General features: G+C 40.6%; 2 protein-coding genes across 7 annotated transcripts in view; one reads left to right on the top strand and one right to left on the bottom strand.

Annotated features, from left to right (window-relative positions):
- Positions 1 to 13,260, top strand: part of LOC308611014 (transducin-like enhancer protein 1) — a 74,029-nt gene that overhangs the window by 39,863 nt on the left and 20,906 nt on the right. Inside the window, exon 5 of one of the 6 annotated variants that reach the window (XR_014014748.1) lies at positions 1,659 to 1,822. The exons of the other annotated variants lie outside the window; for them this stretch is intronic. The gene's annotated coding sequence lies outside the window, so the exon portion shown is untranslated. The remainder of the gene's footprint in view (positions 1 to 1,658; positions 1,823 to 13,260) is intronic. 6 annotated transcript variants of the gene reach the window in all.
- On the bottom strand, positions 7,972 to 9,614 carry LOC308611016 (RNA-binding protein FXR1-like). Its single transcript, XM_081259971.1, has one exon. It carries the CDS (start codon positions 9,555 to 9,557, stop codon positions 8,250 to 8,252), a length of 1,308 nt encoding a protein of 435 aa, XP_081116097.1. The 5' UTR covers positions 9,558 to 9,614; the 3' UTR covers positions 7,972 to 8,249.

Raw genomic sequence — 13,260 nt, 5'->3', positions numbered from 1 at the left:
CAATTTTACGCATTCTCCTACCTTGCTTTTTCCTACTCTGCCTTTTTCACACCATCATTTCCTTTCTCTTATTTCTGATTCATTTTTAGGCTCTTCATACTCCATACCTCCACCCCCATTCCCTGAACAAGTTCTGTGGAGAGATCAGGATAAGACAAGAGAAAGGGAGGAACAGAATAAAGGATGGGTGGCACAGTAGCCAAAGGACTTTAGCCATCCAAGGCCCTAAATGTCCACCAACCAGAAGAATCACCCAAATATGAAGCTGTTCTGGGATCCAATGAGGAAACTTCCTCCATTAAAAAACAAAAAGGGGGTAAGGGGTTAAGAGTAACAAGAGACAGTGAGGGGATAAAACCTTGTTTAAGGCTTAATTGGTTCAGTCGTAGTCATAGCGTTTCCCTACCCAGCAGCAGCTCCTGTTAGGTCCCAATCTTAAATCTTGGTAATTCTTTCTCACTTGCCAAATAATTAATGCAATAATGATGATGCAGCCATAAGTGTAAAGAGGATATCCAACATCCCACAGAATAAAGGTAGGCCTCAACATAATCTAAACCTCACTAGCCATCCCCCTTTCTAGGCTTCCTAGGCTTTCAGGGTCTTAGAACCTAATGCCTCCAAATTCTAGACCTATCATCTCTGCCTCACAGAGCACAGAACCAGACCAGTAGACTGCATCACAAAGCCCTCCTGTTTCCCGTCATGCATAGCATCACAGACCTTTATTTGTCTAGGAGAAACTCATGTGACACAGTGTAGAGCCTGAGCCTAAAGGTGCCAAGTCACAGGAAGCAAATACTCTTTCATGCTCTATTCTCTATATCCTGTTGGCTCAGCCTTCTTCTTTCAGATAACAGTCGGGCATCTATCCCCAGATAACTGAGTCTGCCCTAAAACAGACAGTGGCTACTGTCTCTCTTCCTCCTACTACAGAGGAACTCCATGAACTATATCACCTGTACTGGGAAGATAACTAGAAAACACACAAGAGGACAGTGCACACATTGTCTTGTTAAGTCTTGGACGGTGAAGGTTTTGATGCCACAGGCAATATAGGTGGTCAGTATCAAGAGGTTCAGGAAAAGAACAGTGATTAATGTGTCAAGGAAAGGACATAGCTTCTGTTCTTTTAAATAACTTACTGAGAGTTAAAGAAGGAGTCCTCCCAGTCTCATCCCTAAGCTGGACAGTGTCAAAGGTACAAAGACATTTGAGTTATGTTACCTGCCTGCTCTCAAGACACTTAAAAACCTAGTTTCAAAGACAAGATTAATTCACAATCAAGAACCCACCTTATTAAGAGTTGAATCAAGAACCAGCCTTACTAGGAGTTGGGAAAGAGAGGTGTAGGGAGTTATTTAATGGGTACAAAGTTTCTGTATGGGATGATGAAAAAGTTCTGAAAATGGATGATGGTGATGGTTGCACAGCACTGTGAATGTCCTTAATGTCAGTGACAAGTACACTTAAAAGTGGTTAAAATAGTAAAGTTTATATTGAGTATATTTTACCACAATTTAAAAAACAAAAGGCCAAGAAAACCCAATCGTTAGCATAAGGGGATTTTTTGCTACCTATAAGGAAGAATATTCTGAAAATAATTTGGCAAAAAAATGGATTCGTGAATGTTTTTCTTAAATGCCCTGTTTTTACAGAACAAAATAAATACAAAATAGATCCTTACATTTAAGATAATTTAAGAAGAGTCTCACCCTGAAGACGGGATGAATTTGAGCCATTTCAACATCTTTCCTGAACTTGTAAATTCCATAATACAGGAATGAGAAGACTTTTCCAACTAAAGAGCACTGAATGACAGGTAAACAATAATCAGTGAAAAAACATCTTGCATCAGCTTTTTAGCAGTAGATCAAGATACGTACAAAGTGGCTTGAATCTTTTATTACTGTCGTTATTCCTATCAAACCAAGCTCCAGCTTCCTGCAGCTGCTGCCGGCCTCTATGCTGCTGCAAAGGTTCACAGTCTCCCGTTAACCTGAACCGGTATGGCACTGCGTGGTGCTTGGGGTCCTCCTTCCCTGGACTATGAATGTAGGTAATTAATAAACTTCATTCAGTCTTATAGGTCCAGTGTCAGATGTTGCTCGTTCGGCCATCCCCAGAACCCCAGGGTTACCAATGGAATGAAGAGGAGGTGCATAGAACACTATATCTCCTACACAACCAGCTCCTGCTTCCTGCAGCTACTGCTGCAACACTGCTTAGTCTTCCATTAGCCTGACCTCTTTGCCCCAGACAAAATCACCAAATTTGGCAACATTGGCACCAGCTCCAACGAGTTTACTATTTACTTAACAGATAATCCACAGCCACTGTCATCCCACCAAACTGTTAAAACCATATGCTGCAAACTGCTCTATAGCAACTTATCCACCCTTGCTCCTCTGTCTCAGAGCTGAGGTAGAGTCAAATGACAATCTTATGCCTTTCTGCAGAGCAGACTTTTAGTACTGGTTTATTTATTGATTTGGTACCCACTGACAGAGGGTGCTTGTGTGGATAGGACAGTGGGATCAGCGTCTTCCTAAACAAGGGCACATTCATGTAATGAACACACCATCGTTTTTCTTTTTTTAATGGATCACTTCTTTTTTCTTAAATTAATTTATTTAATCTATTTATTTTGGGCTGTGTTGGGTCTTTGCTGCGGTGCGCGGGCCCCTCATTGTGGTGGCTTCTCTTGTTGCGGAGCATGGGCTCTAGACGCACGGGCTTCAGTAGTTGTTGCACGCGGGCTCAGTAGTTGTGGCTCGTGGGCTCTAGAGCACAGTCTCAGTAGCTGTTGCACACGGGCTTAGTTGCTCCGTGGCATGTGGGATCTTCCCAGACCAAGGATCGAACCTGTGTCCCCTGCATTGGCAGGTGTATTCTTAACCACTACACCACCAGGGAAGTCCACACACTGTTTTTTTTTTTAACATCTTTATTGGAGTATAATTGCTTTACAATGGTGCATTAGTTTCTGCTGTATGACAAAGTGAATCAGCTGTACGTATACATATATCCCCATATCTCCTCCCTCTTGCATCTCCCCTCCCACCCTCCCTATCCCACCCCTCTAGGTGGTCACAAAGCACCGAGCTGATCTCCCTGTGCTATGCGGCTGCTTCCCACTAGCTATTTTACATTTGGTAGTGTATATATATGTCCATGCCGCTCTCTCACTTCGTCCCAGCTTACCCTTCCCTCTCCCCATGTCTTCAAGTCCATTCTCTACGTCTGCATCTTTATTCCCGTCCTGTCCCTACTTTCTTCAGAACCAGTTTTTTTTTTGTTGTTTTTGTTTTAGATTCCATATATATGTGTTAGCATACGGTATTTGTTTTTCTCTTTCTGACTTACCTCACTCTGTATGACAGACTCTAGGTCCATCCACCTCACTACAAATAACTCAATTTCGTTTCTTTTTATGGCTGAGTAATATTCCGTGGTATATATGGGCCACATCTTCTTTATCCATTCATCTGTCGATGGACACTTTAGGTTGCTTCCATGTCCTGGCTATTGTAAACAGAGCTGCAGTGAACATTGTGGTACATGACTCTTTTTGAATTATGGTTTTCTCAGGGTATATGTCCAGTAGTGGGATGGCTGGGTCATATGGTAGTTCTAGTTTTAGTTTTTTTAAGGAACCTCCATACTGTTCTCCACAGTGGCTGTATCAATTTACATTCCCACCAACAGTGCAAGAGGGTTCCCTTTTCTCCACACCCTCTCCAGCATCTACTGTTTGTAGATTTTTTGATCATGGCCACTGTTGCTTTTAATGATGTGGGCGTGGACCTTCAGCTTTGCCCTTCCTGCCTCATGGTGTATCCTGAACGGCAAACAAGGGAGATGAAGTACATCAAAGGCCTCTGTGGACTCTGGAGGGTTACACAACTGTAAAGGATTCAGATTCGTCTGTTTCTAGAAAACTTGGTAAAGCTGGACCCTGCTTGCATGATAATGCTCCAGTGCCACAATTACTGTAATAGTAGAATTTCTTCAGGAAACTGTTCGTGATTACTGATTCATATGCACCATGGGTCATATCACAGCCCGATAAAGAAAAATCCTGACAGGACACTGATGTGATTTTGTCCCTCCACACAAGCCTTACTTAGGAGTTTTGCTGTGTCTCATTCTCAGAAAATACTAGTGAATACCTTAGATGTCTCAGGTGATGGGGACAGAGGCATAGCTTCTTCCATTCAGAAGCAACATTTTTATATGCTAGCATTTTTATTAATGCCCAAGAGTTGGACAGGAAGAGTTGGACACACCCCAGAGTAGTATCTGCAAGACCACCAGCGCTTCACAGCAGGTTACTGCGCTACGCAGAAGTGTAGCAAGCAGCTAGAGGCACTAGAGGGCAGCACGTGCCCACCCAATGAGTCCCGAGGACTCCGTTTCAGGAACTTTAAAAGGCCGTCTGTTCCAATGGCTCTCAATCCTGGCCTTACATCAGAATCACTGGGAAGCTTGTGAAAATATACATTTCCTGGCCTCACCCCAGACTTAATGAATCAGAATCTCTAGGGGCACAGTCTTTCAATCTATGTATTAAATAAGTGTCAAAAATAATCCTCAAGCAATAGAGCACTGGGCTTTGGGGTGTGTACTGGGGAGCAAATGGCCTCCAAAGAGCAACAATTCTTCCTCCCACCCAAGTTTTATTGAGATATAATTGGCACATAACATTGTATTAGTTTAAGGGGAACAACATAATAATTTGATGTATGTAGGTATTGTGAAATGGTTACCACAATAAGTTTAGTTAATATCCATCACCTCAGAGTTATGATTTTTTTCTTGTAATAAGAACTTTTAAGATCTACTCCTTCTGCAACTTTCAAATATATTAACTACAGTCACCAGGCTATACATTAGACCCCCAGAACTTATTAATCTTATAACTGGCATTTTGTCCCTTTTGATCACCTTCATCCATTTCTCCCACCCACACTCCCTGACACTGGCAACCACCAATCTATTCTGTTTGAATGAGTTTGGTGTTTTTTTTGGATTCCATATATAAGTGAGATCACACAATATTTGTCTTTCTCTGTCTGACTTACTTCACTTAGCATAATGCTGTCAAGGTCTATCCGTGTTGTTGCAAATGGCAGGATTTCCTTCTTTTTTATGGCTGAAAAATATTCCATGATGTCATCTTCTTTATCGATTCATCTGTCAGTGGACGCTTAGGTTGTTTCCATGTCTTAGCTATTATAAATAATGCTGCAATGAGCATGCGTGTACAGATATCTCTTGGAGATAGTGATATCACTTCCTTCAGATATATAACCAGAAGTGGGATTGCTGGATGAAATTTGAAGCAGCTATCTGCGGATGATGTTATAAAAAAAATTCTCCTATAATAGGTGAGTTTGGCCATCTCTGGCAATGACCTAACTTAGACAGTGATCTGTAAATGGAAGTTAAGAATTCAGGAACACAAGGAGGAAAGGAGAATTGACCCTGACTGAGAAAAAGTACTATGTGCCAGGCCCTTTACACACATCACCTCATTCAGTCCTTACCCTCAACCAGACCCAGGTACTGTTTTGCCATGTTATATACGAGGAAACTGAATCACCTGTAAGTAAAGTAACACTAGCCTGAGGTCACGTAGCAACTTAGTGATGGATAAAAAGTTTGTTTCTAAACTCCACTAAGTCTTGCAACCTTCAATTCAATCAAGTTGAGAGGAAATGGACATAACATATGATTATAAGATGTTTGAAACTGCAGACTACTCACATGTCCAGTTGTTTTTGAAAAGAAGGGCCACAGTAATAAAAGGACTCTAAAACAGGAGCCAAACAGCAAGGCTGGGTCCAAAGGTGTCCAATGTCGTCCAGGTCATACCTACTTCTCATCAGGTATGTCCCCCAGGGGCAACAGCCCAGTGACATTAGCATCTGAGACTGTCCCATTCACACGCCTGGCTTGATTACAGGCTCATCAAGTGCCTTCTGACTAGAATGTAACTTACAGTGTAAATGGACCTATACGAAGAGAATGACCTGACTAGCATGTAGGAGTATTCCAGGTCCCTCGGGATTATATTTCTCAATATAAATTTGTAAATTAGCATGACGATTTTATGCCTCAGACTCCTTTCAGTTTAATTTCAGTTGGTAATTCAGTTTAAATACAGTTGGTTTCTTCAGGAAACCAACTGGCTCAGAGAACCTTGACAAGATGTAGTCTTTCTACTTGTACAGCTGAGGAACACTGACTCCTAGTTCTCCCTCCTTTCCGTTCCTCCTAGTTAGTCTCCACTCTCCTGACCAGTTGCAGAGGCAGGGAGGGCAATTCTAAACATGAGGCTGCTGCAAAGACCACAATCCCCGGCCTCCTCACAGAGGAGAGCAGCACCACTATTTCTCAGTCTGAGCTACTTTCCTCTGTGTGCCTCAGTTTTTTCCCATTAGTACAGAGTAGTATCTATCAAAGGCTATTTATTGAATAAAGCATTTGGGTGGGGGGGAGAGTAATAAATGTTATCCATAAGTGAATCCCGATAACTTAAAAGCAGGAAATAACAGTTAGTTATACAGAAACACTCAAAACATCTCAGACTGTGCCTGGTACAGATAAACTACTACATAAATCTCCTCTAAAGAGGAGAGAGGTTATTTTTGGCTGAAGTGATCTGGGAAAGCTCCATGTTGTAGAAAATGGCATTTAAACTGGTGCTTGAAGCAGACAGAGGATTTTAATACGTGGAATTTGAAGAGAGTGATCCACATGCAGCAGTCAGCATGGATAAAGCGGCTGGTGCCTCTGTGTAATGATATGTGGAAATAACAGAAGGACTCCTGAAATATTTATTTTACTATGGGTACATTTTATTTTGTATATATTCGATCTCAATGAAGTGAGGTTTAGATTTCTTTTTGTCTTTGTGTGAAAACTGAGGTTGTGGATATCTCCTTGTGGGTGTGTTTTTCTGCATCACGTGGACATGAACTGTGTAGATGGGTCTCCTGAATCTGACCATATGTGTTTCTAGGTATAAATGTCTGCGTGGGTGCATTTCTCTACAGACTTTTTGATCTTTGTGGGTATGTGCACAGGTAGTCCTGAGGGAATGGGAAGGAAAGAGAGAGGAAGGAGTAGAGGTGAGGAGGAGAAGAAAGAGAGGAAAGGGAGTGAGAAGCTGTTGAGCTGAACCTCTGTCCAAAGCCCAAATGTGAAACTCCTACACATCATTAGTATTTTAAGTAGTTGATAATTGATTGTCCTATTGACCTTGGAAAGTTCTTTTTCTAATAATAAAACATTCATTGGTAAAAGGCTAGTGTTTCAAACTGCTATGTTTTATCCGTCACATTCTATGTCTTTTCATTTGTCCTTCCTTTCACCCAATTTAGTCCTCTTTTTGTATTTTTTTTTTCTTTTGGTGTCTTATTTTCTTATCCTCCCAGTCCTATTAATTTCTTTATTGGAGTTTTTTTCTTTCTATAAGTTTTTCCTTTCTCTTCTAACTTATGGAGCTAATACCATACCCCACCCATACCCCAGAAAACAAATGTTTTTACATTGTGAAAGGGGTACTTCTTGTTGTAAAGATAGCTTAGGCTCAATCTTGGTGTTTATCTTCACTGCCACAGTTGAATCAACAGATTTAAATTGGGTGCTTTGGTGTATGTTAAAGGCATTGTTCTAGTTACTGAAGAAACAGAGAAAAATGCCTAGAATAGTCAACCAATTATATTAATGATCATCTTTAACTAAAGTAACCAGCTTTTCTTTTCTCCAGACATAGGAGAAAACTAGAAGACAGAAAAGCAAGAGTGATTTAGGTAGTTTTTCCATGGGCATCTACTACATATCATCTTAAGAAAAACTGAGGTGGCAAATAATCATCTGGTGAATTTGCATATTTTTTCGTATTTGTTAATATACTGTCATTCCAAGAAATGAGAGTAAATCAAAATTATATTTAGTGAGTGGTATTTTTGTTTTGTTTTGTTTTTTGCCAGCAACTTTTTTTTAATGTTACATATACTATTCTCAAGGCACATCTGATGATATATTTTATAACACAGTAGGTGTCAAAGTTATGTTTAACATATGATTTCTTCAGGATCCCTCCCCTTTCTGAATTCCAAATGGAGGAACTGAAAGTGCGATGTAAAGACTGGCGATCCATATTCTATCTTTGGCAAGCTTGTACAAGCACTATTGTAAAATGTAATGTAAAAGAACTGTAAACTAGGAACTTCTTCAGTTTATGAAACACCATTCAGGACTGCTGCTTCTTGAGTATTTTCTTCTTTTAAGGTATTAATCTTTTCTTCTCCTGGAGTACGCTGTAGCTTAGAAATTTCATCGCCAGAAGCACTAGTTGGGCCATTTATTGCCTTTTCTGAAGGACCATGCTCTTCAATCACATCTTTTGCCATTTCTTTCTTGTTTTTAGCCAAAGTTTCCCTTGGGAGGTTTCTTTGTCTGCTCTGAGACTCAGCTCTAGAAATATAATCTGCAACTGTGACTAGCCCATTTTCATTAACTGAAGCTGTATCAGATTCAGTCATCCCATCCATCAGAACAGCATCTTCATCAGTCCTTCGTCTACGAGACCGCCTACGATGGTTAGTACTGTGATGAGATTCGCTGGCATCAGTGTCTGCAGTCTGATCTGATTCTGTATTATCAAGTAAGCTGTATGGATTGCTGTCTGGATCTTTGAGCACAGAACTGATGGAAGATTTGCCACCACGTGGTCCACCACGACCTCGACCCCCTGAAACACTTCTGCCTCTTCCTCCTGGGCGTCTCCGGCTGTCACGCTGATGCCGGCTCTCTCGGTCATCTTCTCCCGCCAATGACCAATCACTCAGCTCATCTTTATGCTCAGATTCAGTTTCAGATGGGTTAGACAGCTCAGAGTTTGTACCATAACCGGAGGTGTAATTAGGGCCCCGACGACCTCTGCCTCTTCCACTATAAGACCTAGAACCAATCTGTCGTAGCTGTTCATCAATCTGCAGGCGTTCCATTCTTAGCTGTTCTACTTCCTTTAGATAAGCAATATGATACTCTAAAAGAACTTGCACATTTCCAATGCTTTCTTTAGTGCCAACAAATACAAATGGAACCATCCCATCTTCTCTAGGTAGTTTATTTTCATTGTCTCCTTCAATTCTCACCCGAACCACACCAGATTTGTCTACTATTTCTTGAATAACTTTGCCATTCTTCCCAATTACTTTTCCAACAAGATTCCTAGGAACCTGAATAAAATCCTCCACAAATTCCAAAAAACCTCTAGCCTTTTTTACAGCATCAGCACTCTCACCGTAGATTCTAAATGTTCCAGTATCTTCATCTAGCTCAATAGCTGTAACTCCAGGAACCTTTCTAGTTTGCTGTATGTTACTACCATGTGTTCCTATTGCCAGGCCCATCAAATCTTCTCTCACAACAAATTCCTCATGAAAAGCTGCTGCAAGTTGTTTTGTGCATTCTAAATGCTTACTGGCCTCTTCATTTCTGGACATAAGCATCAACTTCGTACGAATACTTCGCAAATGCATGTCACTCAAAATATTTACTCTCTTAACAGTTGCTTTAGTGAGTGGTATTTATGCATCTGTTTCTTAGAAATAGTTCAGGTATCCAAAGATGGTTTATTAACTAACTTAATCATTTGTTTAATGATTAAGCTCTTCAGGTTAAAGATCTGGAAATATAATTTTAGCTTATGAGTTCTAGAATTGTAAGGATTGTAAGGATTTCATAATAATTTCAGAAACAATGACTTGAAAATTGCTCAAACTTAATAAAAGTCATAAACTTACACATTCAAAATGTTCAATGAGCTCCAAACAGGACAAATTAAAAGCAAACCATGCCCAGACACATCATAATCAAGTTTTTTAGAAGTTTCTTAAAACCAAAGATAAAGAAATCTTGAAAACAACAAGAGAAAAATACTACATTACACAGAGGACTCAAATCAATAAAATTAGAAATAAAAAAGGAGAAGTTACAACTGACATCACAGACATACAAAGGATCATGAGAGATTACTACAAGCAACTATATGCCAATAAAAGGGACAACCTGGAAGAAATGGACAAATTCTTAGAAACGTATGACCTTCCAAGACTGAACCAGGAAGAAATAGAAAATATGAACAGACAAATCACAAGTAATGAAACTGTCATTAAAAATCTTCCAACAAACAAAAATCCAGGACCAGATGTCTTCAGAGGTGAATTCTATCAAAGATTTAGAGAAGAGCTAACACCTATCCTTCTCAAACTCTTCCAAAAAATCGCAGAGGATGGATAATCCCAACCTGATTCTAGGAGGCTACGATCACCCCGATACCAAAACCAGACAAAGATATCACAAAGAAAGAAAATTACAGGTCAATACCACTGATGAACATGGATGCAAAAATCCTCAACAAAATACTAGCAAACCGAATCCAACAATACATTAAAAGGATCATGCACCATGATCAAGTGAGATTTATCCAGGGATGCAAGGATTCTTCAATATATGCAAATCAATCAGTGTGATACACCATATTAAAAAATTGAAGAATAAAAACCATATTATCGGGCTTCCCTGGTGGCGCAGTGGTTGAGAGCCCGCCTGCCGATGCAGGGGACACAAGTTCATGCCCTGGTCTGGGAAGATCCCACATGCCGCAGAGCGGCTAGGCCCGTGAGCCATGGCCGCTGAGCCTGCGTGTCCAGAGCCTGTGCTCCGCAACGGGAGAGGCCACAACAGTGAGAGGCCCGCGTACCGCAAAAAAAAAAAAAACCAAAAAACAAAAGAAACCTATGATCATCTCAATAGATGCAGAAAAAGCTTTTGACAAAATTCAACACCCGTTTATGATAAAAACTCTCCAGAAAGTGGGCATAGAGGGAAACCTACCTCAACATAATAAAGGCCATATATGACAAACCCACAGGAAACATTATTCTCAATGGTGAAAAACTGAAAGTATTTCCTCTAAGATGAGGAACAAGACAAGGGTGTCCACTCTCACCACTATTACTCAACATAGTTTTGGAAGTCCTAGCCACGGCAATCAGAGAAGAAAATGAAATAAAAGGAATATAAATTGGAAAAAAAGAAGTAAAACTGTCACTGTTTGCAGATGACATGATACCATACAAAGAAAATCCTAAAGGGATTTCCCTGTAGGCACTGTGGTTAAGAACCCACTGCCAATGCAGGGGACATGGGTTCGATCCCTGGTCTGGGAAGATCCCACATGCCATGGAGCAACTAAGCCCGCAAGCCACAACTACTGAGCCCGTGTGTCACAACTACTGAAGCCTGTGTGCCCTTGAGCCTGCGTGCCACAACTACTGAGCCCATGCGCCACAACTACTGAAGCCTGTGTGCTCTAGGGCCTGCATGCTGCAACTACTGAAGCCTGAGCACCTAGAGCCTGTGCTCTGCAACAAGAGAAGCCACCACAGTGAGAAGCCTGCACACCGCAACAAAGAGTAACCCCTGCTCACAGCAACTAGAGAAAGCCTGCACACAGAAATGAAGACCCAACGCAGCCAAAAAATAAATTAAAAAAAAAAGAAAATCCTGAAGATGGCACCAGAAACTACTAGAACCAATCAATGAATTAAGTAAAGTTGCAGGATACAAAATTAACACAGAGAAATCTCTTGCATTGCTATACACTAACAACAAAAGTTTAGAAAGAAAAATTAAGGAAACAATCCCATTTACCACTGCAACAAAAAAAGATAAAATACCTAGGAATAAACCTACCTAAGGAGGCAAAAGACCTATACACAGAAAACTATAAGATACTGATGAAAGAAATCAAAGATGACACAAACAGATGGAGAGACATACTATGTTCTTGGATTGGAAGAATCAATACTGTGAAAATGACTATACTACCCAAAGCAATCTACAGATTCAATGCAATCCCTATCAAATTACCAATGGCATTTTTCACAGAACTAGATCAGAAATTTTTACAATTTACATGGAAACACAAAAGACCCCAAATAGCCAAAGCGATCTTGAGAAAGAAAAACAGAACTAGAGGAATCAGGCTCCCTGACTACAGACTCTACTACAAAGCTACAGTAATCAAAACAGTATGGTACTGGCACAAAAACAGAAATATAGATCAATGGAAGAGGATAGAAAGCCCAGAGATAAACTCACACACATATGGTCACCTTTTCTTTGATAAAGGAGGCAGGAATGTACAGTTGAGAAAGGAAAGCCTCTTCAATAAGTGGTGCTGGGAAAACTGGACAGGGACATGTAAAAGTATGAAATTATATCACTCCCTAAGACCATACACAAAAATAAGCTCAAAATGGATTAAAGACCTAAATGTAAGTCCAGAAACTATCAAACTCTTAGAGGAAAACATAGGCAGAACACTCTAGGACATAAATCACAGCAAGATCCTTTTTGACCAACCTCCTAGAGGAATGGAAATAAAAACAAAAATAAACAAATGGGACCTAATGAAACTTCAAAGCTTTTGCACAGCAAAGGAAACCATAAACAAGATGAAAAAACAACCCTCAGAATGGGAGAAAGTATTTGCAAATGAAGCAACTGACAAAGGATTAATCTCAAAAATATACAAGCAGCTCATGCAGCTCAATATCAAAAAAAACAAACAAACAAATCCAAAAATGGGTGGAAGATCTAAATAGACATTTCTCCAAAGAAGACATACAGATGGCCAACAAACACATGAAAGGATGCTCAACATCACTAATTAGAGAAATGCAAATCAAAACTACAATGAGATATCACCTCACCCTGGTCAGAATGGCCATCACCAAAAATCTACAAACAATAAATGCTGGATAGCATGTGGAGAAAAGGGAACCCTCTTACACTGTTGGTGGGAATGTAAATTGATACAGCCACTATGGAAAACAGTATGGAGGTCCCTTAAAAAACTAAAAGTAGGGCTTCCCTGGTGGCGCAGTGGTTGAGAGTCCACCTGCCGATGCAGGGGACACGGATTCACGCCCCGGTCCAGGAGGATCCCACATGCTGCGGGACGGCTGGGCCCGTGAACCATGGCCGCTGAGCCTGCACGTCCAGAGCCTGTACTCCGCAACAGGAGAGGCCACAACAGTGAGAGGCCCGCATACTGCCAAAAAAAAAAAAAAAAAAACTAAACTAAAAGTAGAACTACCATATGACCTAACAATCCCACTACTGGGCATATACCCTGAGAAAACCATAATTCAAAAAGACACATGCACCCCAGTG

Source organism: Mesoplodon bidens (assembly GCF_964165515.1).
Source record: "Mesoplodon bidens genome assembly, contig: HAP1_SCAFFOLD_49, whole genome shotgun sequence".
Taxonomy (NCBI): domain Eukaryota; kingdom Metazoa; phylum Chordata; class Mammalia; order Artiodactyla; family Ziphiidae; genus Mesoplodon; species Mesoplodon bidens.
The sequence above is the reverse complement of the archived record's forward strand: the minus strand, read 5'-3'. Positions and strand labels throughout refer to the sequence as shown.